Genomic DNA, 24,402 nt, shown 5'->3' with positions numbered 1-24,402 from the left:
GGTCAGCAGGGCAAGCATTTTGTCCTCTCCACAGAGGAGCTGAAGGAGGCCCAGAGAGTACATGGGTCCCATCCCCATCTGGCGCTCTCACTCTTGGATGGGTGAGCGGCGGGCAGGAGCGCCCTGGGGAGGGGGTCAGGCCACCGGCACCAGAACTCATAACTTGTGTGCTGGCTCCCGTGCTGCCCCAGCCCCAGGGTCCCCTGCCCTAGACGAATTTGCATCTTGGGGAGAAAAGGACCACTGGGAGACATTAGAGCACGAAGAACTGGGAAATGGGGGGGGGGGGGTCTGTAAGGGCCGGAGGGGACACGAAAAAGCTTTCTGGAGGACACAGCTCTTGAGATGCAGCTTGAAGGATGGGGGGTAATCCCAAGTAGAAGAGAGTCAACTCAAATCCGTTTGAACAATAGACAAAGGACGTTACTGGGCTCTTCTCCTGGGCTGGTGCAGCCCACTCTCCCTGGGGCTGGGGCTCAGAAACGCCAGGCGAGAGAGAACATGCTACCTCAGTGGGCCAGGGAAGAGTCCCAGGGTGAAGTGACATCAGGCCAACGCAGGTGACGTGCCCGGCCCCAGGTCTGGAGGATGCCCACAACAGATGGGTAGTGTGTGGATGGAGGGAGAGAAAGAGGGGGCACATTTCACCTGATGGGAGCTGGCCAGGGGAGGGTTGAGGAGACCAGCCTGGGCGGGGGTGGGGAGGGGACTGTGGGCAGGAGGTCTAGCGGACCCAGTGACCCATGCTGGAGACCTGGGACTTGACCCTCCCCTGAGGGGACAAGGGTAGTAACAGGGTCCTATCAGGCACAGGGGAATCAAGGAAACTCCAGATTTGAGTTTGAATCTGCTTCCCAGCCATGACCTTGGGCAAGACCATTTTAAACATTCCAGCCTCAATTTCTTCACCTGAAAAATGGCCATAGTAATATCTACCTGGAGAGGTTGCGGTGGGGAGTCAGAGGGCACGTGTCAAACAGGTGGCACGTGGTTGGTGGCCAGCAAGGCATCGGGACAGGGTGTCTGGGCTCCGAGAACACTTTCACCAACATTGCCTCCCTCCTCCCAGCAGCTCTGAGAGTTCCCTGGGGATGGAGAGAGGGGACTTTCAGCAGGCTTCAGACACTCTGCCGAAGTCATGGAACTGGAAGGTGACAGAACTGGGTTGTGTATTTGGGCCAAACCCTGAGCTGATGCCATAACATTACACTGGGTGGATCGAGGTGTTGAGGTGGGATGTGTCCCCCAGAGTCCCTTCATGGGTTAAGGACAGTTTCTAATCGGCCCTCCCTTCCCCTGGAACGCAACAGAGTGTCCTGGGTGGGTACCACACCTGCCTTGAGCCCACCACTGATGTCACTCCAAACAGCTCTCAGCACCTTAGCCCATGTGAGCCCCAGCTGAGCGGATGGCAAGTCCTCTCCTTGCTCCCTCTTGGAGCTTCCCAGCTTCCAGAAGCACCCACTCTAGGCTTGGGCAGATAGAACCACTGTCCACACTCAGCACGGCTTAGCCCGGTCCGTCCATTCACGCCCACCCATCCCTGGAGACATCTATGGAGTGCTCCCCAGCACCAAGGACAAGGCGATTCCCAGCATTCAAAGGGCAACATTCCCAAGGCCAAGGTTTTTTGTGTACATAAAAAACTCTGGCTGCAAGAGTGCTCTGTCTCCATCTGCCTGTCTATCTTCTGGTCTGCCTCAGCTAGGATCAGACTTTGAGCATTAAAGACAACACTTAGCAAAAGCGGAAGGTCTGTTTCTCTCATCAAATTCCTGAGACAGGCAGTCCAGAGCCAGTATGGAGGTTTTGTGCAGTCCTCGGAGACCTGGGCTCCTTCCAGCTCACTGATCCAGCATCTTGTCCTCATGGTCCAAGATGGCAATCAGAATTCCAGCCGTCACAGTTGCATTCCAGGAAGCAGGATGAAGGAAGGATAAAGAAGAAGGGGGCAAATGGTACATGCCAGTTTACCTTTAAGAAATATCATTAGGGCCGCCTGGGTGGCTCAGTCAGTTAAACATCTGACTCTTGATTTTAGCCCAGATTGTCATCTCACAGTTGGTGGGATCATGCCCTGCATCAGGCTGTGTGCTTACAACACGGAGCCTACTTGGGATTCTCTCTCTCCCCCTCCCTCTGCCCCTCCCCTGCTCACGCACTCTCTCAAAATAAATAAACCTTCAAAAAAAAGAAATTGCCATTTTTTAAAAAAAGAAAGAAATATTCTTAGAAATTGACACATAACACTTCCACTTGGTCACAGAGTCTGGATAGTCTTAATTCCAGGTAGCCAAGCTCCCAGCCAAAAATTAGAGGCTTGTTTACTAAGGAAATAGGGAGAGCAGACATGGGGGCAGGGGTGGGGGGGGGGGAGTGACTATCTCTGACACCCCATCCACCGAATAAGCATTTGTTGGGTGCTCCTTGTACTTACCCTGTTATAGTGCTTATAATATGGGGAATAGCTTATCTTGCGAGTGTGGAACAGTGCCTGTCACATAGCAGGTGCTCACTGAGCAGCGGCCGCTGTTCTGGGTGTGTCAGAGCGCTGACATAAGCATGGATTCTGTGAGACTGGAGGGGAAGGCTGCCTGCCAGGCCGGGGAGTGGGTTACCGAAAGGCTTTCTAGAGGAGGACCTGCGGGGACGTATCGACCCCTGGGGGCTGGGATGGTCGACTGTGGCCATTTTAGGACTTCGTATTCTCTCCCCCGACCTCCATCCCATCCGATTTCCACTTTGCTGGCGAATCACTGTAGAAACTCATCCTTACCAAGGTGCCAGTGGTGATAACAGCCAGGTGCAGGGCTCTCCGGGGTGAAAAGTCCAACCATGTTATGTTGGAGAATTTGGGCATCGGTTAAGGTGAGTTCAGGCCCTGGGGTTTCCTAGAAGCCCTAGAATACTCTCACTGTGGGCAGTCACACAGGTCCTCTTGAGATTAGAAAACAACGATGAACGTTGTCTAAAATGCCCTCATCTGACAGAATGGGGGTAGCTGTGCTTGGTGCCCTTCCAAGGTGATCCAGAGAAAGGAAGCGCCAGCCCCCTGCCCTCCGGCGACATCCTTCAAGCCATCTGGCATAATGGGGCGAGACCTTTGAGCTCAACCTTGCAGTCCTCCTGGGACTCATGCAGGGGGAAGAGCCAGGCATGGGCACCTCATCGTCTCCATCCTACAGGGACTGTCAGAGAGCAAGCTGCTGCTGGCTGGCCCCCACTCTGGGCTGGGAAAGTGAGCTCCCGATCATCCCTGAACACCACTGCATGATGGGCCTGCACAGGCCCCGTGGGGCACAGAGAGCATGGGTCCCACATATGGTGAGAGGGCCCACAAGCCTCAGGTCATTTTCCACGGGGTTCTCTGAAGTTCCTTCCATCCCCGGCCTGGAGAGCCAGACAGCACCTCCTCCAGGAAGCCCTCTCTGACTTGCCTTGCTGGGTGCTTCCATGGCCCTCCACTGGGGGCATGGGTGACTCTGAATTTCCACTGAGCTTGCTTGTCTGTTCCCCAATCTTGGCTGCTCCCTCTTAGTGTCCTGTCCCACATTGCTCTAGATGTATTCCTTGTATCTTACACATACTATAAGCTCAGTGGCTACGCATCAACTAATGAACATGAGTGAGTAAGTGAATGCATAAGTGAATGAACGAATGAATGAATGAGCAGGTTTTCTAGCTACCAGAATATGGATCCCCCATCAAGGAGAGGGAGGCCTGCAAGGGTTAACCAGGAGTCCGCCTGTGGTCTGAGGTAAGCAGGGAGCATATTTGTTCAGGTAAATAAGGAAGGATTACTTATAATGGGAAATCAGGCCTGGCCAACTCTTCATCTCACGGCTGCTTGCCTTCCTCCCAGCACATTCCTGCACTCTGCCCGTGTCCACACTGCCCTGCAGATCTGGAACCCCAGCCCACCACGGCCTCCATGTAAGCCCCTCAGGCTAGGTCTTGCCACCGTGCAGGCAGGTGGCCCCGGGCTGGGAGCGAAGGGCTCCCTTACAGGGTACACAGCCCTGAGATCTCAGAGGGCCACCCCTCGAGGGTGGCCAGGCCCCCAGCGGCCCAAGCGAGTATCACCTCTGCCCCCAGCCCTTCTGGCCCCTGGTCCCACTGCCCCCCCAGATGCCTGGCTGAGACCCAGCGGTGGCCCGCGCTGCCCACGCCTTCTCCTGGCCCCCAAGGTTGGCTCCACGGTGGACGGCTCCCTGGGCACCAGGCAGACAACGGGTAAGTCTGGTGGGAAGGCAGAGTGCTTTGCCATGGGGGCTTCCCCCTCCCAGCTGTGCGGAGCGGGTGACAGAGGGCAGGAGTTGGAGGCATGGTCCCCGGGTCCAGAACTGATCTCCCAGGCATTGCTGGCCTGTGATCTGGGTCCTTCACCCTCAGAATCCCCTGATCCTCCTTATGCTGCCCATCTGCCCCCCTGCCCCGGGCTGACCCCAGAGCCCGGGTGAGCCCTTGGCCTGGTGAGAGGCCCAGGATGGCCCCCGTCTGGGCTCCACCTGGAGCCCAGCCCGTACAGCCTGAAGGGAGGCAGCCTTGCAGGTGCAGAGCCTCGGTCCCCGAGACACGGCCAGTTCTGCTTGGCTGGCGAAACACAGACGACCTTTCTGCCGCTGCCAGCCACAGCTGCTCTGCCAAGAGAAGGGTCCGCCTGGGGACAGGCCATGGTGGGCAGGGGCTGGCCGAAGCCTGGAGGCTCAGGGCCGGGCTCTGGGTCGGAGCAGGAGGGACAGGCCCAGAGCCCGGGGTTTGGGCGGTGGTGGGCCAGAACCCAGATGGGCTGGGGAGCTGCAGAGCGAACTAACAGGGCTCGAGTACCCAGGGAGGCAGAACGCGAGTACCCAGGGAGGCAGAACGCGGGTCTGGACGTTCTGGGCCTGCGGGCCCCGGTCTGGGCACGCTAGGAGAAAAAAGGGACGTCCTTGGGGGCGCTCATGTCTAAGATTTGCCAGATGTCTGCTGTGGGGAGAGAGGGAAGTGATGGTGGAGAGGACAAGGTAGAAAGCCAGAGGGTCTGGATGTCTGGGGACTCCCCTGGAGGCTGGACCAGGTGTGCATGTGTGTGCATGTGTGCGTGTGTGTGTGTGCATGTTGGGAGTGGGCAGTCCCATGGAGCCGGCCCCGGATCCCCTCACCCACCCAGCAGCCCATACCCAGGCCACAGGCCTCCAGTGGCCCGTTCCCTATATGACAGTAACGGCCTTTCTCCTTCTCCTTAGTCAAGTCTAGGACTCGACCAAATTTCCTGCTTCACGGCAACCCCCAGTAAGGCCACATCTCCCCAGCACCAGCTGCTCGGCTGAGTAACAAAACAAACAGGCATCGGGCTTCCCCAGGACCGAGGTGGCGGTTGGGATGGGCAGGAGACTCCCCAGCACACAGGGCCCCCCCCCCCGCCCCCCACTGACACGACCCAGCCCAGCTGGGGGTGGGGCTAGAGCCAAAGACTCCCAGCTTGAAGTTTCACCCCGCCCCCCAAACTCACAAAAATTTGGGGAGAGGGAGCATCCTCAGGGCTCTTGGGGAGGTTGAGGTGCGGAGGAGATGCTCTCTGAGGGTGGGGAGCCACCCTCCCCTTTGAGAAATGAAAAAGGCGCTATGAGGACAGCTAGAGCCGAAAACTCTGTCTCTACTGGACTCGTTTCTTGTGAGTTAGCAATTATAAAACACCCATGGTAAAATGCGACGCCATTTGATTTTCCCAAGGACCCTCTGAATTGCATGGAGCTTCTCTGTCCACCAAGCCTGAGGGAAGAGGGCGGGCACTCAGCAGGTGTTCCGTTGATCAGAAATAAGTAGAAAAAAGAGGAGAACCCACTTTCTACCACTGAGGTCATTGCAGATACAAAGTTAATACCCTTGAAACAATTAGGGCCCCATTTTGTGCTTAAACAGCTTGGTGCGGCTTGAGTGTAACCTGGGGAAGTCAGTTCAGACTGACCTGGGGACAAAGACACTTTGGGCGGAGGGCAGGAAAGGGTGGGTTCAGGCCGCCTGTGTGACCTCGGGCAAGTCACTTTTCCTCCCTGCCCTTGTAGCTCCTTGTCTGTGTAATGAGAAGGTTAGACAAGGTGGCCTCCTCTGTTAAAGGAGGCTTCGTGGAAGGGACAATCTGGAGCTGGATTTTGCAGGCTGTATAGGAGTTGGTGGAGGCAGACTGGCTGGATTTGCCAGCTTTCTGAGATGTGTGCTTTCCCAGGCTTGTGCCCCAGGCTCGGGTCAGCAGAGGTGGGTGGCTCTAGCTCTGGCTCCTCCTAGAGGCCAGGGAGGGGCGAGTGAGGCCAGCAGCTGCCCCGGGCTGGACTAGAGAGCAGGATGACCTCAGGTAAGGCTCAGGCCTCCCTCGCCACCAACCTCAACTCTTCCCCAGCCTCCACCCACCATCACCACCTGCTTCTTCCTCTGTTCCCCTCATTCCTCACCCCATCACCTTTCCCTCCCCTCTTCTCCAGCCCTGTCCCCTCACCTGCTCCCCGGTGCCACCTTCCTGAATGTTCCACCCATTTCAATTCGCAAGAAATTTCCATCCACCTTCCCTCAATCTTCATAAGCCTTAAGGCATGCTCTTGACAGCCCATTTAACAGACAGGATCACTGAATCTCTGAGGAAGCCAAGTCACCTATCCCAGTCCCAGAGCTAGAGAGCAGGGAGGTGAGGCTCCATCCTGGTCTGGGACCCTCCCCTTGCCCCCTCCCCGCCCCCATCCCATTCTTCACCCCGCCCTGCTCCCCTAGCCAAGGGAGCAGCCTGTCAGGTAGAACAACTCTTCCCAAAGCAAACTTTGCACAAGGCGAGTTGCCCTGGGCTCTTCCTGACATTTAATGCTGGGCTCCTTCCCCTGCCTCGTTTGCATGCTCCTGGCTCAGGAGGTGCCCCCTGCCAGATTCTCCTCTCCTACCTTTCAGCAGCTGGGGCGGGGCCTCCAGACCCAGGGAAGGTGAGCCTCCTCATCCCTCCGGACTGACGGACTGACGGACTGACCGCTCCTCCCCTGCCAGGGACCTGTGTGACTCTGCTGGGGACCAGATAGGCCCCCCTTCAGGACCTTAGAAAGGGACAATGAGGCCTCTCTGGGCACCACCAGAGTTGAGAAGCCCTCCCTTTTCCCTCCAGCTCTGGGATTCAGGAGAGGGGCCTGGGGGTGGCTGCCCAGCCAGGGTCTCAGCCCCCAGGACTAGTGACATTGGTGGGGACCTAAGTGTCTCTGCTCTTGGGCAGCAAGTTCTTCCCGCCTCTGACTCCCACAACCCCCTCCACAGGGCTCTAGGACAGAAGGGCGATGTGTCTCCGCTAACATTTCACAGATGGGGATGTGGGCCCCAGTAAGTCCCTAGGAACCCATCCCCGCCCATCTAAACCTCTTTTTTTTTATTTAAAAAAAGTTTTTTTTAACGTTTATTTATTTTTGAGACAGAGCATGAATGGGGGAGGGGCAGAGAGAGAGAGGGAGACACAGAATCGGAAGCAGGCTCCAGGCTCTGAGCCATCAGCCCAGAGCCCGACGTGGGGCTCGAACTCACAGACCATGAGATGGTGACCTGAGCTGAAGTCGGACGCTTAACCGACTGAGCCACCCAGGCGCCCCTCTAAACCTCTTTTGAAGCAATTTCTGTTCTTAGCCTCTCAGGACAGTTCATTCTGGACTTCTGTCATTTTGTGCAATGTTGGAGTGCCTTCGCTTTGTCCTGAAACCCCAGGGTGTGCTCCCCAGCCCTATGATTGGGTCTCAGGGCGCATTTTCTCCCTCAGCCCTGTCAAGACTTTATAGATTCACCAACCCTGGTTTATGGAGTGCTGTGCCTGGCCTGGGGGAGGCCGCCGAGACACGTGAGGCTGGGGGGGGGGGGGGAGGGAGGGGGGGGTAACAAATGTGCGCACCCGCCTCTGGGAGATCGCAAAGCCTGGCCAAACCCCAGAGATGCAGGTGTCTTTGAGTCCCTGTGTCACCGATGAGGAGGCAGAGGCTGAGAGGACGGGCCAAAGTGCCACAGGCAGGAGCTGGGGGAAGCCACGTGTTCTCACACCCTCAGGGACCCGGCTGCCCAGTGGGGCCAGTAGCTCGGGGAACAAGATGCCCATGAAACATTGAAGCCTGCATCCTGGAGCAGGTGCTGGGAGGGGTGGTATGGGGCCAAGGTGCTGGAGGAGTGCAGGGAAGAGGGGCGATCTGTGGGGTCCTGGGGAGACTGTGCCAGAGGGAGGCAGGGCAGCCCAGTCGGCACTGCTTGAGCGAAGGTGAAATATGCATGGCCAAGGGAGAGCAAAGGAGCTCGATGGGGTACTGAGACCAGACCTGTCTCAACAAGGGCTGAATGAAGACGTGAGCCGCAGTTTCTGAAAGTCAGGCAAGACTTGAACTTGATATGGCTGGAAATCGGGGCTGTGGCCTGACCACCCCAGCATCACTGGCTCTAAGCCCTGGATTTGTCCCGGCTGGGGTCTTGGCTGCCTGCATGAAGTGGAGAGGGGACGCTGCTGGGGTTGGGAGTCCGTCTGATGCGCCATATGTGAGGCCAGAGGCAGCCTGGCAGAGCCCCTGCTTGGGCAGAAGGCTGGGCTGGGTTTTTCAGAGGCTCTGGACACCAACCAACTCCAGGGGAGGGAGGCAGGGAGGAGACACAGCCACACCCCTTATTCTGCCCAAATGTCCACCCTGAATCACGTTTCTACTTGCCGGGGGAGCCCCTAGAGTCCGGCTGTTTCTCCACCATCCTGCTTCCAAGTCAGGCTCAGGGGCAAGATGGGGGCCATGGGATCATAGAAAAGCCCTGAGAGGTGACTTATCCCTTCAGAGGACAGAAAAGGACACTGGGGCCCGGAGGGGACCAGGGGCTGCCCAGGGCCCCACATACAGCTCGAACAGAGCAGGACAAGGTCTCACATCTCCAGGGGTTGAGGGCTCCAATTCTTCCCAGGCCACGCCTCCCCACCCCCTGCCTTTGGAGCAAACTCAAATACAGGGGAGAGCTTGAGGCTGAGGTGGGTTTCTGCACCTCCAGGCTGCAGGCGTCCGCGCCACCCAGAGCTCCGCTGTGGGGCATTTGCAGGGGCTGGGTCAGCGGGAGGCCTAAGCAAAGGTGAAAGGGGTGGGCAGCAGGGGGACCCTAGAGGCTGGGAGGTGCTGAGTCACAGCACTGTGTGAAAAGAGAGAAGTGCTCCGTCTTGAGTTCCGGTCCCTGCTCAGTCACCACAGACACTTCCCTGGTCGCGGTCACGGCACCCGTGTCTGTCAGGTGGGAGTAATAGTGGCTGCCCCCTGGGTTGGCTGCGCGAACCCAAGGAAGCAGTTTATTTAGCTGGCCTTCACCTTGTCCCGGACAGTGTCACAAGCAGTGTCAGGAAGGCTGAATGCGTGGACGCCAGTGGTACCCGTGCAGCGGGAGCAAATGGGAGACGGAGCTGGTACAAATGTGCCTTTGGGCTCCTGGCTGCCCGAAGCAACTGTGGGGAAAGCAGACTGGACCAGACTCCTTGATGTTCCCTTGAACCTATTTGCTCCTGCCACCTGGCCCTGTGTCCCAACTCCCTACCCAGCTTCTGATTCCTATAGCCTCGCTGCACCCCAGCCTCCGCCAGTCTCCACACACACCTCCAGGCTCAAGCTGAACCTCCCAGAGAACAAGCTCCTGAAAAGTTAGGCCAGGGGCCTGCCCGGGTCTGGGATCTGACGAGGTGGGAGAAAGCCAGGAGACCTAGAAGAAACCTACCTCCCCTGTTCTCATGCTGAGCCCAAGATAGACAAGTCCTCCCCCAGTCACCCCTGAGGGACCCACCTCCCTACTCTCTGTCCTTGGGGTCGCCAGGGGCAGCAGGTGCCTGGGGATGACCACAATGGGGTGCTTGAGGAAGGCCAGAGCTGCCTGGAGGTGGCCAGCCTGGGACACCTTCCTGGGTAAGAAGGCAAATCTGTCTGGTGGAGAGAGGTGGCGCTCTGGACAGGGAAGGGTGGTCAGTAAGGAGGAGGCTGGGTCCTTTTATTGGGTCCAGCTCGTTCGAAGAACAGTTTTAAAGGGCAAAGGGAGCTGAGGTTCCATGGAGGGCGGGAGCGACTGGGGAGAAGTAAGGGGGCAGGAGGAGGGGTGGAAGAATGAGAAAGGAGTGGGGAGAGGCTGGGTCCAGAGGCGGGCAGGGTTGGGCACTGGCCTCAGTCTCCCTGCATCCTGGGGAGGCCAAGCTTCTCTCCAAGGTGCTGACCAGCTAACTGGGGGGCAAGCCCGTGTGGCCCCTACCCACTCTGCATGGCCCCTGGCCAGGCCCTAGTCACACCCCCACAGTCCCCTGACCCTGACAGATTGAAGGAGGCCCTTGCATGGAGGGAGAGAGAGAGGCTGACAGCCAGGACGGTGGGCCACAGTGAGGAAGCCCCAGAAGGTCTGCCCCAGCTGGTGGAGAAAGGCCAACACAGAGCTCAGTGGCAGGTTCTGTCACCCCCGCCCTCCCCCCCACTCTCCCCTGGTGCTCTTGTCTTGGTGCTGGGGTCTGCAGCCAGGGTCCTGGGCTCTGGGCAGCCTGAGGCTGGGTCTCACGATGGAGGTAGGGGCCCGAGAACATTTATCCCACCTGCAATCCCCCCAGGGGTGCGATCTGGGAGCCTGGACTGAGCAGGATGTGGGAGACAGGCTCCAAGCCCATAAGTGCCCAGAGCCTGCCTAAAGACCTCCCTGGTAACTCCATTTCCCTGAGGCTGTGGCCTCTGGAGATATCAGGCGATCTTCTGCCGGTGCCAGGTCGGGGTGGCAGTGAGAACCCGGGAGGCCGGGCAGTGGGATGAAACGGCTGCTATAAATCTCCAACTCTGGGTCCCTCTGCCCTCTCTCCTTGATCTGCCTTCCTGAGGGAGTGGGAGGTGCTGAGAGAAGGGCCCCTGAGGTGGCTAATCCCTCTGGCCACAGCCCCGCGGTCCCACTGGTCTGGCCCTAGATCTGGGCCTTGGCCTCCACCAGCTGTTACCAAATTTTCTTTGTTTGGAGTCTGAGCCAGAGCCTCTGGGGCAGAAGGGAGCCAGGACATGCTGAGCCTTAATCCAGACATGTGGTTTAATCCAGAAAAGATCAACTCGAGGTTTGGGAGCTGGAGGCATCGCTCAGGAGACGGGCAGCATCTCGGACCCAGCCTACATAGGCCAGTGGGAGGGCTGGGCCAGCCTTCACAGGGACCCGGGCTTGGCAAACATGGGGCTTATCCCAGGACCCTGTGCCTATGGAGCAGGAGCCTGAGGGTCAGCGGGCCCCAGGTTTGGTCCTCGCTCTGCCATGACTGTGGGCACGTCCCTGCCACTCTGTGAGCCTCATTTTCCCCAGTGCACATGTGTCTTCATGGGCGAACAATCACCTGTGGATATAATCATGGTTGAACTGCACAGCACAGGTGGGAAGAGCTGGGAAGTCAGCTGTTGAGGAGGGCTTCCTGGGAGAGGAGGGGGCTTTGGGCTGAACTGTGATGAGAGGGAAGTGGCATCTTGGGCAGGGGGATGGCAACACAAAATAGCCATGTTGTGCCCACAGCACTGGGGCCAGGGGAGAAATGCCATTGTCATTAGAGCCCGGATAAATGTCGATCGATCCCTGGTTTTGGTCCAGACCCTGCCACTGACCAGCGAATGAATCCCTTCCCCATGTGTGATCTACAAAACTTTCATATAACATATAGTCCCTTCCAACTCTGATAATCTGGGCTGGGTAGGAGGTGAGCTGAGACATGGGCACCAGCCATTGGGATTGCATGAGGGTGGCAATGGGGAGCCATGGGAGGTTCTTGAGCACAGGGGTGCCTGATGAAGGAGCATCGAAGGGAGATGAGCTTGACAGTGGCGTGGAGTGAGCAGTCAGGAGGTGGGAATGGACTTTGGAGGATCAAATTGCCCAATCAGGAGGTGGGCAGGACCCTGGGAAAACGGACTGGCCAGCCTCCGAGGGAATGTGGCACAACGAGCACAGCCTTTGCGTGTCCAGCTGGGGACTTCTGGCAAGCTGTATTAAGACCTCTGTGCCCCCCTGTCCACGTCTATAAAATAGGGCTCCTGAGCCCACGTCCCCTGGGGCTGTGGGTAGTAAAGGAGTGACAGGCGTGAATGCTCTGGGCCTGGGGAAGTGCTCACTGAGCAGTTCTCTCTTCCAGCCAGAGTCTGGCCCCAGAGCCAGACGCCAGAGTTGCAGGCTGGACACTAAAATCCCCGGCTCCCTGACCAGTAAACCAAGGTCCCCCCGGATCTGGGCTGCGGGGGTCAGAGCACTCCCCACCACCTCCCCACCTGTGGACAGTCAGATCTTTCCTCCCACCGCACAATTATTATTTTTCACCAGGGAGGTGTTGGGAGCTGGGACTGAGCCTTGCTTGAGAGCAGGTTCCCTGGCATTTAGGAGCAAGGTGAGGGGGGGGCGGAGGCGGGAACTCGCCCGGACCAGGAGTCAGAAGACCTGGATCCAAGTCACTTATCTCTGCGCCTTCACTTGCCCATCCACAAAATGGGAATGAGTATAAGGCCTGGTTGCCGCTCTCTGAGGAAGGACAGATGCACCCGGTGCTCGCTCAGTGAGTCAGGGATGTGTCATCACATCCCGGCCCAGCAAATGCTGCCACCTGCCCCACCCGTTCATCCTCACTGACCCCTCATGCCACTGTGCCCCAAAACAGCAGCTGCCTCCCACCCCACCTGTGGCTGCAGCCACGCAAGCAGGAGCGCCACGAGGGAAGCAAGTTCTTCTGCTTCTCGGAAAAGCTTTCTGTCTCCCTGGCACATGGCCCAGGGTGCTGGCAGAGACTGTCCTAACGTGGCAGGCACGGGAGCCCTGGGGACGTGGATGGGGCGGGAGGCAGGAAGGGGCGACGAGGTGGGGGGCTGAGAGGGGCTCTCCAGGGGTGGGGCCTCCTAGGGGGTAGGGCGTGGGCATAGGCCAGGGTGGGGACCCGGGAGCAGAGGGGGCTGTTGGCACGGCCTGGGTAAATAATGTTGGGCCCACAGCACACATGTGTGTTTGCACAGAAGGCCTTGAAATGATTCCAGGCCTGCCCTCTGCCCCCCGCAGCCCCACCCCACCCTGACCTTTCCTTCCTTGTCACTTAAAGGAGCTCTTGAAAGGGAGAGTCGAAATCAAAGGGAACACCCTTCTCTCTTGCTGGCATTCTCTCCGCCACAGGAAGTGGCACAGCTGCCATGTTAAAGTTGGGACAGTTGGGCACTGCACAAGGGAGGGGACGAGACGGAGCTGGAATTCCACTCGGGCCCCATTCACCAAACTCTGCTTTCCAGAGAGAAAGATCGCTGTTTTCTGAGATATGTGAAGGTGTGGAATGGGCTAGCTGCAGGCCTAGAGAAGCCAGAAGGATCTTCCCAGCTGGGTTCTTTCCCTGCGCCCCCTCCAGGGAGGGGTAAATGCCGCTGCACATCGAGGCTAACCGGGCAGCCAGGTCAGTCCCATGCGGGGAGCCACGATGGGCCGGGGAGCCCCCCACTGTCCCGGTGTGGCACAGTACATGTCACCAGTAGAGTCTACCGGTCCTTTGATTAATGCCTCTCCCTCTCACTGGCCCGACGCCTTTCAAGCGGCAATTCTCAAACGTGAGCTTGTGTCAGAATCACCCAAAAGCGGGGCTCCTGGGTGGCTCAGTCGGTTGGGTGGCCGACTTCGGCTCAGGTCACGATCTTGCGGTCCGTGGGTTCGAGCCCCGCGTCGGTCTCTGTGCTGACCGCTCGGAGCCTGGAACCTGTTTCAGATTCTGTGTCTCCCTCTCTCTGACCCTCCCCCGTTCATGCTCTGTCTCTGTCTCAAAAATAAATAAACTTTAAAAAAAAATAATAAAAAAAAAATCACCCAAAAGCTGAAACACACTGCCGGGCTTTCCCGGGGCTTCTGACTCGGTCGCTCCGCGGTCGGCCTGAGAATCTGCATTTTTTTGCCACGTTCCCAGGTGGCGCCCATGCTGCTGGCCCAGGCACCACGTCGTGAGGAACACGTGGGCCCACCTGAACTTGCCCTTAACGGGTTCGTCTGCTCCTTTCCTTCCTGCTGACTTTCATTAGGAGCGTGTACCTGTTGATAATCTTCCACCTCTGTCCTGAGTCGTGCTGGAGTCCCGGGCCCACAAATCACAGAAATAGCCCAGAAACCCTGGGGTTTTGGTACCTGTACATCTCCTGAGGCCCCTGCCTCACCCGATCCGCCTACTCCAATAGGGAGTGCAGAGCAAAAGGGCCCTCGGCAAAGCAGGGCCTGCATGACCGCTGTGGAAAGAGGCCTCCAGCTCCTGTTTTGAGGCCAAGTGGTAGCCCCCTGGGGGGCCTCGGGGCAGCAGGAAGAGTGGGTGTCTGAGTTTCTGGGGGCCTCCGTCGTTCCCCAGAGCATGCTCCTCCTCCCCTCTCTCCCCCTCCCCACACCCTTCCCCTGCAGGTGGGCACGGCCTCCTCAGGGCACACTCTTCCAGGGCGAGGGGAAAGGAGAGGGCGCTGGGAGCTGGGAGGGGCAGGGGGCAGTACCTTTGGGGAGGAAGAGGTGGAAGACTGGGTACAAGGAACCCAGTCCTGAGCCAGTGTGGCGCCACTCAGTGACTGCCTCAGCAGCGTCAGTTTGTTCACCTCCCCCAAATGGTGGTGGAGGGGAAGAGGGCCCGCCTCCCTGACTTGTGAGTGGCTTCTACCCCGCCACTCCCCTCACCTGCTCCTTGCTCCTTCAACCGCCAGGTGAAGGTGATGGTGACCTTCTCCCTTCCCCACCGTCTTTAGGAGAAGAGTAAAAGAAAACAAGCTTTGCTCCAGAAAGACAGATTTGGGTTAGCTCTCAAAAGGAACTTCCTCCACAGGACAGTGGACGGGGGATCTGGGCACGGGCTGGCCTGGGGCCAGAGGCCCGGACACTAAAGTTTACTTGTCCAGGCCTCAGTGTGCTCATCTACCAAATGGGGCTACTCATGCCTTCCGTTGTGAGGCTTGAATGAGGTCGAGGACCTCAGAAGGGTGTTGTAAGCACACCGCGTGGGTAAAGGTTTGCTGCTTTCAGCCAACCTGGCTTTCTTGGGGAGTGAGGGAGCTGTTTACACCTCACTTTCTTTCCCAGCCAGGAGCCTATCTGCCCAGCCCTGTCCTAACTGCCCAATGACCCGGAAGCCCCAACTCTCTCCCTGGCCCAGTGGGCCCCTCATCCCCATAACGAGCTTAGTGGCCCCCACGGGGATGGGGAAGCAGCCAGACCCTGATTGGCCTTCCTCTCTTATTTCTGCAGACACAGCCACCAGCCCAAGCAACGGCGGCATGGGCAGCGCCAGCCCGGGCCTGAGCAGCGTGGCCCCCGGCCGCCTCCTGCTGCCCCCCGACGCTGTGTTGCGCACAGGCGTGGAAAAGGCGGCCGCGGGGGCGGTGGGGCCCGAGAGACGGGACTGGAGCCCCAGCCCGCCTGCCACGCCTGACCAGGGCCTGTCTGCCTTCTACCTCTCCTACTTTGACATGCTGTACCCTGAGGATGGCAACTGGGCCACCAAGGGCCCCGGGGCCAGCTCTCGGGAGGAGCCACCTGAGGAGCCCGAGCAGTGCCCTGTCATCGACAGCCAAGCCCCCGGGGGCAGCCTGGACTTGGCACCGGGGAGTCTGACCCTGGAGGAGCACTCGCTGGAGCAGGTGCAGTCCATGGTGGTGGGCGAGGTGCTTAAGGACATTGAGACAGCCTGTAAGCTGCTCAACATCACTGCAGGTGAGCCTTTCCGCACGTCCCCCTCTGTAAGGCGGGCCGCAAGCAGGGCTGAGGTCGCTGGGGGTGTGGGGGGCCGCGCAAGGTGCACTCTGGCCACCCCTGGCCCGGCCTCAGCAACACCAGGCATGCTGGGGATTCTGCACATACAGTCAGCCCACGGCACACAGCAGCTGTGAGCCTGGGAAGGTTCCTACCCTCTCTGCCCCAACTGCTGGAGGCAATGCAATCAAGCTGTACACCATCTGACCCTCTACCCACCCCCTCAGAGGCGTCTCCACGCTCGCCTCATTTACTCTGCTCCAGCCACACCTGTTTTTTGCTGTGCCCACGACCCTCACGCCTCAGGACCTTTGCATCTCTCAATCCAAAACGCTCTTCCCCCAGGGTTCCTTGGCTCACCCCGTGCCTCCTTCAGATCTTGACTCAAATGGCACTGTCTTGATGAGGCTTTCCCTGCCCCCGCTGTTGATGTTACTGTCCACACCGCCAACTCTTACTCCTCCTACCTGCTTTATTTCTCTCATCGCATGGACGGTCCGATGCCCTGCATATTTTATTTATCCATTTTATTTGCTCTCTGTCTCCCCCACTGGAATGTACACACCCCAAGGGCAGGGATTTTCATTTGTCTGGTTCCCTGCTATACCCCCAGTTTCTAGGATGGCGCCTCGCTCATAATAGATGTTCAATAAACAGTAACTTCTGAATATGGCAGGCTGTGTTCTAGCACTGGGGAATAGAGTGGGGAACACAACACAAAAGCCCCTTTATCCACTGAGCGGACATTACAGTGAGGGAAACGGATCGTAGATAACTAGATAAATGTGTGTCACTGGTCCGGTGGTGATGAGGGCTCTGATGAGGTGGGGGCATTAGGAGTCCAGGCACACGTGTGTGCCCGGAAGGTGCGGTTGTGGGGCCGATGCTGTGAGTTGAGGGGCTGCGGGGTCTCCAGCCTCCTGTTCCCACATCGTCTCTCCAGCTTTGGGCAGGCCTGACCCATCTCCTGGGTCCCCGGATCCCGGCATTTGAGCATCCCACTCTCGTGCTGCTGTCACACAAAAAGTCTTCAGGCGTCCCTCAGGCCCAGCCCCTCCTCCTCAGAGTCATCCAGGCCCGGCCCCCGCCCCCAACCATCCCTGCAGGTGCCCCATGCCCGTCCTGCCCCTGGAGGTTTCCCCGTTCTGCCTCCTCTCCCACACCGGGCTGGGGAGGGGCCTACCCTCTGAACAATGGAGACAGAAACAAATTGCTTTGACCCTGGGAAGGAAAATGGGTTTATGAAGTGGGGGCAGCCCAGCCTGCAGGTCATCCAGCTAGAGCACCAGCTTAGGCCACAGTGTTCACTTGGAGGCCCCATTGTGACTGTGCCACCAGCCCAGCCTCCACCCACAGGCCCTGCTAGCCTCCCCCCAGAGCAGCTCCCTGGGGAACCTAGCCAGTGACTCTCTTCCTAGCCTCTGCGGCCTGGAGAGCCGCATCATGACCGCCCGGTGCCCTGCCATTTATTCGTTCAGTGCTCGTGCACTGAGCAGCTAGTACGTACCCGGCCCTTTGTTAGCTGTTGGACAAGAGGCTACAACTCTCTGTGCCTCAGTTTCCTCATCTGTAAAATACGGTGGAGATTAGGATTCTAGTTGCAGGACTAATTCCTGGTTGGGTTTTTTCCCTGGTTCCTTGAAGGGTTTGGGGAAGGCAAGAGGCAGCTGAGAGAGCAGCTCAGGTGTCTCTGGTTTAATGTCACCGCCCCCTCCAGGGAGGGGGCTTCCTGAAAGGCCTTCTGAAGGGACCGGAGGGGTCGGGGGGGGGGGACCCGAGGTCTGGGTGAGGTGGGGGGTGCAGAGGCCCCAGGCTACCCTGCCCTGAGCCAAGTTTGTTTTTAGGACCCCAGCTCCTCTGCCCCACTCCCCTCTCTTCATGGGTGCCCCCTCCACAGGGCCCCTCAAGGCCCTCTCTGGCCTGGCCTGTTCTCACCCCAGGAGCACACAATCCGGGCCACAAGCTTCCAGTTCCCACGGGCGCCCCACCAGAGCAGAGCCGGCCACATTCGGGGCGGTGGCCTCAAGTAGCCCGTGGAACTGAGGGAGTGTCTCTTGTCCAGACCCCGTGGACTGGAGCCCTGGCAACGTGCAGAAGTGGCTCCTGTGGACAGAGCACCAGTACCGGCTGCCCCCCGTGGGCAAGGCCTTCCAGGAGCTGGGGGGCAAGGAGCTGTGCGCCATGTCGGAGGAGCAGTTCCGCCAGCGCTCACCTCTGGGTGGGGACGTGCTGCACGCCCACCTGGACATCTGGAAATCAGGTGGGACGCGGCATGGGTGAGAGAGGCGCCTCCCGAGCTCCGAGCCAGGGACCCGGAGGGGGGGCGCTAGGCTGGGACTCCCGCCAGGGCTGCTCTCTGCTGGGGAAGCAGCTGGTCGGTCCCAGTCCGGACTCTGTTCTAAATCTCAGCCCCACTTGCTGCTGCCTCCCCAGATCCTGGGCCGACTCACCAGCCCTGACCCACTCCCAGCCCTGACCCACTCCCAGCCCTGGGCAAACCCACAGCACTTAGGGCCAGAGCGTGTGGGAAGTTAAAAGGTAGGAGTCGGACTGTGAGAGCGCGGACAGCATAGCTGATGGGGACCGTGGGGACCACGAAGTCCTCCTTTGTCCTTTTGAAATTGTGTTTGTCTGTTCTGTGTTGTCTTTCATTAAAGGAGTAATGAGGTAATCAGTGTGCGTGAGTTCTCAAAAGACCATAATGGAAATAGTACCGTGAAAAGGAATTTCCCCCCTCGCTCCTGACCCCCTGCCTTCCAGTCCCCCTGCCTAGAGGCAACCACCGTTACTGGTTTCTTGGGTACGTGCTGGAGGGAGTCTCCGCACACGACGAGCAAACATGCACGTGTGGTTTTCACCCTTTTGTAACATGGATCGTGCCAGAGTATCACACTGTTCCACTCTTGGTTTATCTTGGACCTGGCTCCCCAACAGCATCTCTACAGCTGCCCTCTTTCTAATGGCTGCGTGCCAACCCCTTAGTATTTAAATCACCTCGCATCCCGCTGCGTGCCCTGCACGGAGCTGCATGCTTTGGGGGAGGCAGTGCTTGCCCCACGAGTCGAGGCCCCTGCCCTTAGGGGTCTGGGATCAATAAAGGCATGGGACCCACTCATATGTATGACCAGTAGAGACTGGTGTCCTGCCCCCGCCCAGGAGCTGGCAAGTGCCTGGCTAGAGAGCCAGGTGGTGATGGGGGCAGAAGCTGGCTGCCTCCATCCACGCCGCTTGGCCTCAGTCCCATCCGAACACCCTCTTCTGCCCTCTGGGTCTGCCCTGGGTCTCAACCTTCTCTCCTTGCCCCGCAGCGGCCTGGATGAAAGAGAGGACTTCTCCTGGGGCGATCCACTACTGCGGTGAGCCAGGGCCAGCAGGGAGGGGCCAGGGCTCTGGGGTGCAGGGTCGAGGGGTGGCACCCCACTCACCGCCCCCCTCCCTGGCTGCCCAGCTTCCACCAGCGAGGACAGCTGGACCGACAGCGAGGTGGACTCCTCCTGCTCCGGGCAGCCCATCCACCTGTGGCAGTTCCTCAAGGAGCTGCTGCTCAAGCCCCACAGCTACGGCCGCTTCATCCGGTGGCTCAACAAGGAGAAGGGTGAGCCGGGCTCCCCACGCGAGCCGCGAGGGGATCGGGCCTCACTGACGCTGGCGGGAGCCTGCCGGCCTCCTGCCAGGTGCCAGGCACAGGGATGGCTGGGGGTTGGGGGCTGGGGGGGGGGGGGGGAGCCGCCCCCCGCTTTTGCCCCGAATGCCGGACACGCTGCCGTCACTGGAGCGTCAGGATCTGCGTGCAGCTTGTGTCCCCTGACCAAGCTCTGTCCTATACAGGACCCCCAGCTCCACACAGGGCCGGGGACATGCTAGGGACTTAATACTCTGCCGAGAACTGGACACAGTCTTCCCCTTCAAAACATCATAGCTTCCCCCCATCGTTGGGGGGCCTGGGCGGCTCAGTCGGTTAAGCGTCCAACTGCGGTTCAGGTCATGATCTCACGGTCCGCGAGTTCGAGCCCCGCGTCGGGCTCTGTGCCGACAGCTCAGAGCCTGGAGCCTGCTTCTGATTCTGTGTCTCCCTCTCTCTCTGACCCTCCCCCGTTCATGCTCTGTCTCTCTCTGTCTCAAAAATAAATAAACATTAAAAAAATTAAAAAAAAAAAAAACAAACAACATCATAGCTGCCTCAGGGAGACTGATGTGCCTGGTGAGAAATACCACGTGGGCCTCATAGGCAGTATTAGATTTCCAAGAGGCCACATTAAAAAAAAAAAAAAGGTAACAGGTGAACTTTTCTTTTAAAGTTTATTTATTGTGAGAGAGACAGAGAGAGTGCAAGTAGGGGAGGGGCAGAGAGAGAGAGAGAGAGAGAGAGAGAGAGAGAGAGAGAGAATCTCAAGCAGGCTCCATGCTGTCAGCACAGAACCCACGTGGGGCTCGAACTCATGAAACCGTGAGATCGTGACCTGAGCCCAAATCAAGAGTCGGATGCTTAACCAACTGAGTCACTCAGGTGCCCCTTAACAGGTGAATTTAATTTTAATAAGCTTTTATTTAATCTAATATTACAGATTATTAAAATTTCAACACATAATATAAAAATTACTAATGAGACATTTTTACTAAGTCTTCAAACACTGGTGAGTATTTTACACTTACAGTACATCTCAATTCGGACTAGCCACATTTCAAGTATTCAAGGGCCACATACGGCTAGTGGCTACCTCACTGGACAGTGCAGGACTAGATGGTGTGTGTGTGTATGTTGGAAAAGACTCAGAGCCAAGAAACCCGGGTTCTAGACCCCATCCTGCCATTAGTAGCTATGGGTATTGGGACCTCAGTCTTCTTATCTGTAAAATGGACAGGATTCATTCCTCCAACAAACCTTCACTGAGTACATCCTCTGGTTCCACACCGGCCCAGCCAACATTTACGGAGAATAAGTGTCCCTTTGGTGCAGGGAGGATTCAGCTGCACCCCGTCCTTGAGGGACCTGCAGGTTATAGGAGAACCAGCAGTGAAATGAGCTGGGGTACAGAGTGTGCCGGGGCTGCGACAGGGCGGTGGGGGCAGCTGTGCCTTGTTCAGGAGGACTTCCCGGGAGTGGTGACTTGGGCTGAGTGTGAAGGACAAATAGGGGCTAGAGGGGGTGGAGAGAAGTTCCTGCACAAGGCACGGTAACCCTCGTGTCTATTTGAGTCTTAACGCGAGCCCGGTCCTCAGGAAGACGGTTCCATGATAGACTTCTAGGGAGAGGAGATCAGGGAGGGCAAAGTGGTCTGGGAAGGCTCCCTGGAAGGGGTGTGCTGGCTTGGGTTTTGCCAGGAGGGTTTAGAATGAGAACTGGGATTGTTAACAATGTCATAGTTCCTCCCAAGGGGCACTTCTGTCAGACTCCGCTGTAAGCACTTTCTGTCGCCACTCAACAAACGGTAGTCATTACAACCCCCTCCACCCTCACGATAAAGGGGCCTCAAACAGCTTCTTGAGGTAGAATATAGCAGAGACGGGCTTCAAACCTGAGGCAGGCTGTCTCCAAATCCACTCTTTTCCCCACCTGCTCTGAATTAATCCTACCAGAAAGGGCCGTGTTGGCGTCGGCGTCTGGGGATGGCAAAGAGGTCTTTCAGGCTTGGGAGCTGCTGGTCAAAGTGGTGGGGGCGGGGGCGGAAGTGGGGATGACCTTGACAAATGAGCCGTAGGCACAGCTCAGAGCCCCACAGGGCTTCTGCGCAGGGTGTGCAAACCCCACAGTAGGAGCAGAGGCTGGCAGGGGCCAGGCCCTCGGGGCCCCACATAACCCGCTAAAGTACGCAGGCTCACCCTGCACTCAGCAGGTTTGTGACCCCATAGTCTCATTTATCACTTACTGGGGCACAAATTTCTTTAACCCTCGCTGCCACCTTGGGAGTAGATAGCATGCCCCCCCCCCATGCCCCCAGCCTGGCCCTCACCCCCCACCGCCGACACTGACCTGCTGGTTTTGGTCTTTCTCCCTCCTGGCACGCCCCTGCCTTGCACCGCTGGCTCTCTCTGGGCCCACCTGCTCCCCCAGGCATCTTCAAAATCGAGGACTCCGCTCAGGTGGCCCGGCTGTGGGGCATCCGCAAGAACCGGCCGGCCATGAACTACGACAAGCTGAGCCGTTCTATCCGCCAGTATTACAAGAAGGGCATCATCCGGAAGCCAGACATCTCCCAACGCCTCGTCTACCAGTTCGTGCACCCCATCTGAGGGCTGCAGGCCAGGCCTGAGGCCTGAAACTCGCCCTCGCCAGACCTCCCTGCTGCCCACCCCTGCCTCTGCTGGACCCTGAGCTGAGGGAGACTGCAATCTCCTGGCGTCGGAGTCTAAGGTCCTGGAGGGGACGGCCCTCTGCTTCCAGGGGCGTAAATGAGCTCTCCGGGGCCCGGGGGACCCCTGGGTGGGAGTGCTTCCTCCTCGGGCCTGACTGCTCGCATGCCCAGTTCCCTGGAAGATGGAAGGAGACAGGGCTGTCCTCAGTGTTCACGGCTCCCTGGGGAAGGCCATCCCTCCACCCCAGCCTCTGACCCCAGAATTTCCAGAGCAGAGCCGACAGAATGACAGTGACTTAGCCAAGGCCACTAGCAGTCCAGTGCTCCCTGCTGCCCCATCCTGCACCACGCTTGGCGTGGTGCTAGGAGACGTCTGTGCCCCCAAGTCGGGAAGCCCGGGGTGCTCCTGGGAACGGATAATAAAGATACTAGAGAACTACCGTGGCCCCAGTGTCTGTGCAGCGAGTGAGTGGCACAGTCCCAAGGCCACCACTGCTCAAAGTGGTTGTGGTCACAGTGGCCTTGGGGTGGTCACAGGGGGCTTCCTGGGGGAGGTGGCATTGAGCGGAGTCTAAACGGAAAAGGGTAATTGGTAGAGGCCGTGGGAGAGAGGCAGTGAGCCTTCAAGGCCTGGGAGGAGCTAGAAACACCCTCATCTCCTCCCACCCACATGGGGGCCCATAGGAAGGAGCAGGGCTGGGGCCGAAGAGGGTCTACCTACTTAGGCGGGGGGAGACGGTGGCGTCCTCCACGGCCTCTTGCTGTGCTGTAGATCAGGGGCTTTCTGCCTTAAGTGGCCAGCGTGCTAACCCTCTTGCAAGGGGCCCTTGAGCCCTGGTCTCTGCTTGGCCAACCAGAATGGCTCTGGGATGGGGCAGCAGGGGTGAGGAGAGAGTGGGCACTTCAGCCCCCATTATGGGACCCTGGCTCGACAGCAAACGGGTGGAAGAGAGGTTGACTTGTTTGTGGTGTCTCTCTTGGAGGGTCCCGGACCTCTGCCATGCCCTCTGCCGAACACCCCACGGGATGGGGATAGGTAGGGCTCAGGAGGTCTGTATGTGTGCTGTGTGGGGGAGAGGGGGACCTACCACCCACTCTCCTGGGGGCATCAACTGTCTCAGCTTCCTCACATTTGCTCAACAGTGACCTGGGGGCCGACTGTGTGCTAGGTATTTCTACTGCTTTTTTGTCATGAGCCCTCCCAACAAAACTGTGAGGGAGGCGTGACTCCCCTATTCTGCGGACCATGAAACTAAGGCTCAGAGCAGTTAAGCAACTTACTCAGAGCCACACAGCCAGCCAGCGGCAGAACCAGGAGCTGGACCCACAAGGACAGTGCGCTCTCTGCCCCTCCGTGTCTCCTGCTTTGTGGCTGGTTGGCACCTTTGGCCACCATAACCTGTCGGTTCTGATGACAGGCTTCCAGGAGACAGGACTGGGAGCCTGTCAGTGCTGCCCAGGCCACTGGGGGTTAAATGCTGCCCTATTCTGCTGCCTTCTGCCCTCAGCAATTTTATTGTCTCCAGAAGAAAGTTTACTTCTGCCAGTGAGCAAACACCACCTTGGCATCTGTCAGTTGGGACTGGACTGGCAGGAGGAGGGGGCCCTGCCCCAGGCCTGTGCCTCGGCCATCTGCCTCCTCCCAGGGAGGGGGCTGCCTGGGACCCTGGCCAGAAGTCAGCCCAGCTCTGCTGAACTGGTTTTTTCTCCAGCCTTCTTGACCTGCCCCCAGCCGAGTCCCTGGAGCCACCTGCTTGCAGGTTCCCAGCTCGACCCGAACCTGGAGCGGCTTGGGGTCTTGGGCTGGGGCTCGGAGGGAGGAAAGGAAGGGGAATTAGGGGCTAGGAGTGGGGCGCAGGAACTACTCCAGAAAGGAGAGCTGTGGGGGGCTGAGGCAGGTCCCCGCTGTGTGGGTCTGCCACAGGGCACACATCCCCTTGGCAGACACACACCCATCCGGTGACACTTTGTGTGCTGACAGCAAACTTCAGAGTCCTCTTCTTCCTCCTCTGCACACCTGTCCGGCAGAACTCCCTCCAGCCTGCTATTCCCTGACCCTGCTCCCGGGACTCTGCCTGCAGTGCTCCCCACAGCTGCATGGAAGAACCTGCACAAAAGGCAACCTCTTGTCTTTACTTGAAGGCTCTTCTGTTTGGCTAAAACCAGGGGCTTGTCACTGGAGGTGGATCTGGGGGAGAAAGGACACAAGGTGGAGAATAGATCACCCGCCACCTTGACCTTTTCTCCCTGTCCAGAGGCCAAGGGGCAGGGGAGGCGGGGGGGGCTGCAGTATATTTGCCTTGAATAATGGGTTTGTGTCAGGGCCCTGCCAGGCTGCCGGGCCCAGAGGGGCCTCAGAGAGACATCCGACCTGACTGGG

At 58.5% G+C, this 24,402-nt stretch overlaps 1 protein-coding gene across 1 annotated transcript; it reads left to right on the top strand.

Moving 5' to 3' along the window:
- Positions 1–3,812: 3,812 nt before the first annotated feature.
- On the top strand, positions 3,813–22,461 carry SPDEF (SAM pointed domain containing ETS transcription factor). Its single transcript, XM_058733637.1, has 6 exons — positions 3,813–4,233; positions 15,226–15,690; positions 17,792–17,989; positions 19,038–19,085; positions 19,178–19,324; positions 21,782–22,461. Exons 2-6 carry the CDS (start codon positions 15,255–15,257, stop codon positions 21,958–21,960), a joined length of 1,008 nt encoding a protein of 335 aa, XP_058589620.1. The 5' UTR covers positions 3,813–4,233; positions 15,226–15,254; the 3' UTR covers positions 21,961–22,461.
- The last annotated feature ends 1,941 nt before the right edge of the window (positions 22,462–24,402 follow it).

Source organism: Neofelis nebulosa, chromosome 6 (genome assembly GCF_028018385.1).
Source record: "Neofelis nebulosa isolate mNeoNeb1 chromosome 6, mNeoNeb1.pri, whole genome shotgun sequence".
Classification (NCBI taxonomy): domain Eukaryota; kingdom Metazoa; phylum Chordata; class Mammalia; order Carnivora; family Felidae; genus Neofelis; species Neofelis nebulosa.
Note: the sequence above shows the minus strand (reverse complement) of the source record. Positions and strands in the feature narration are given on the sequence as shown.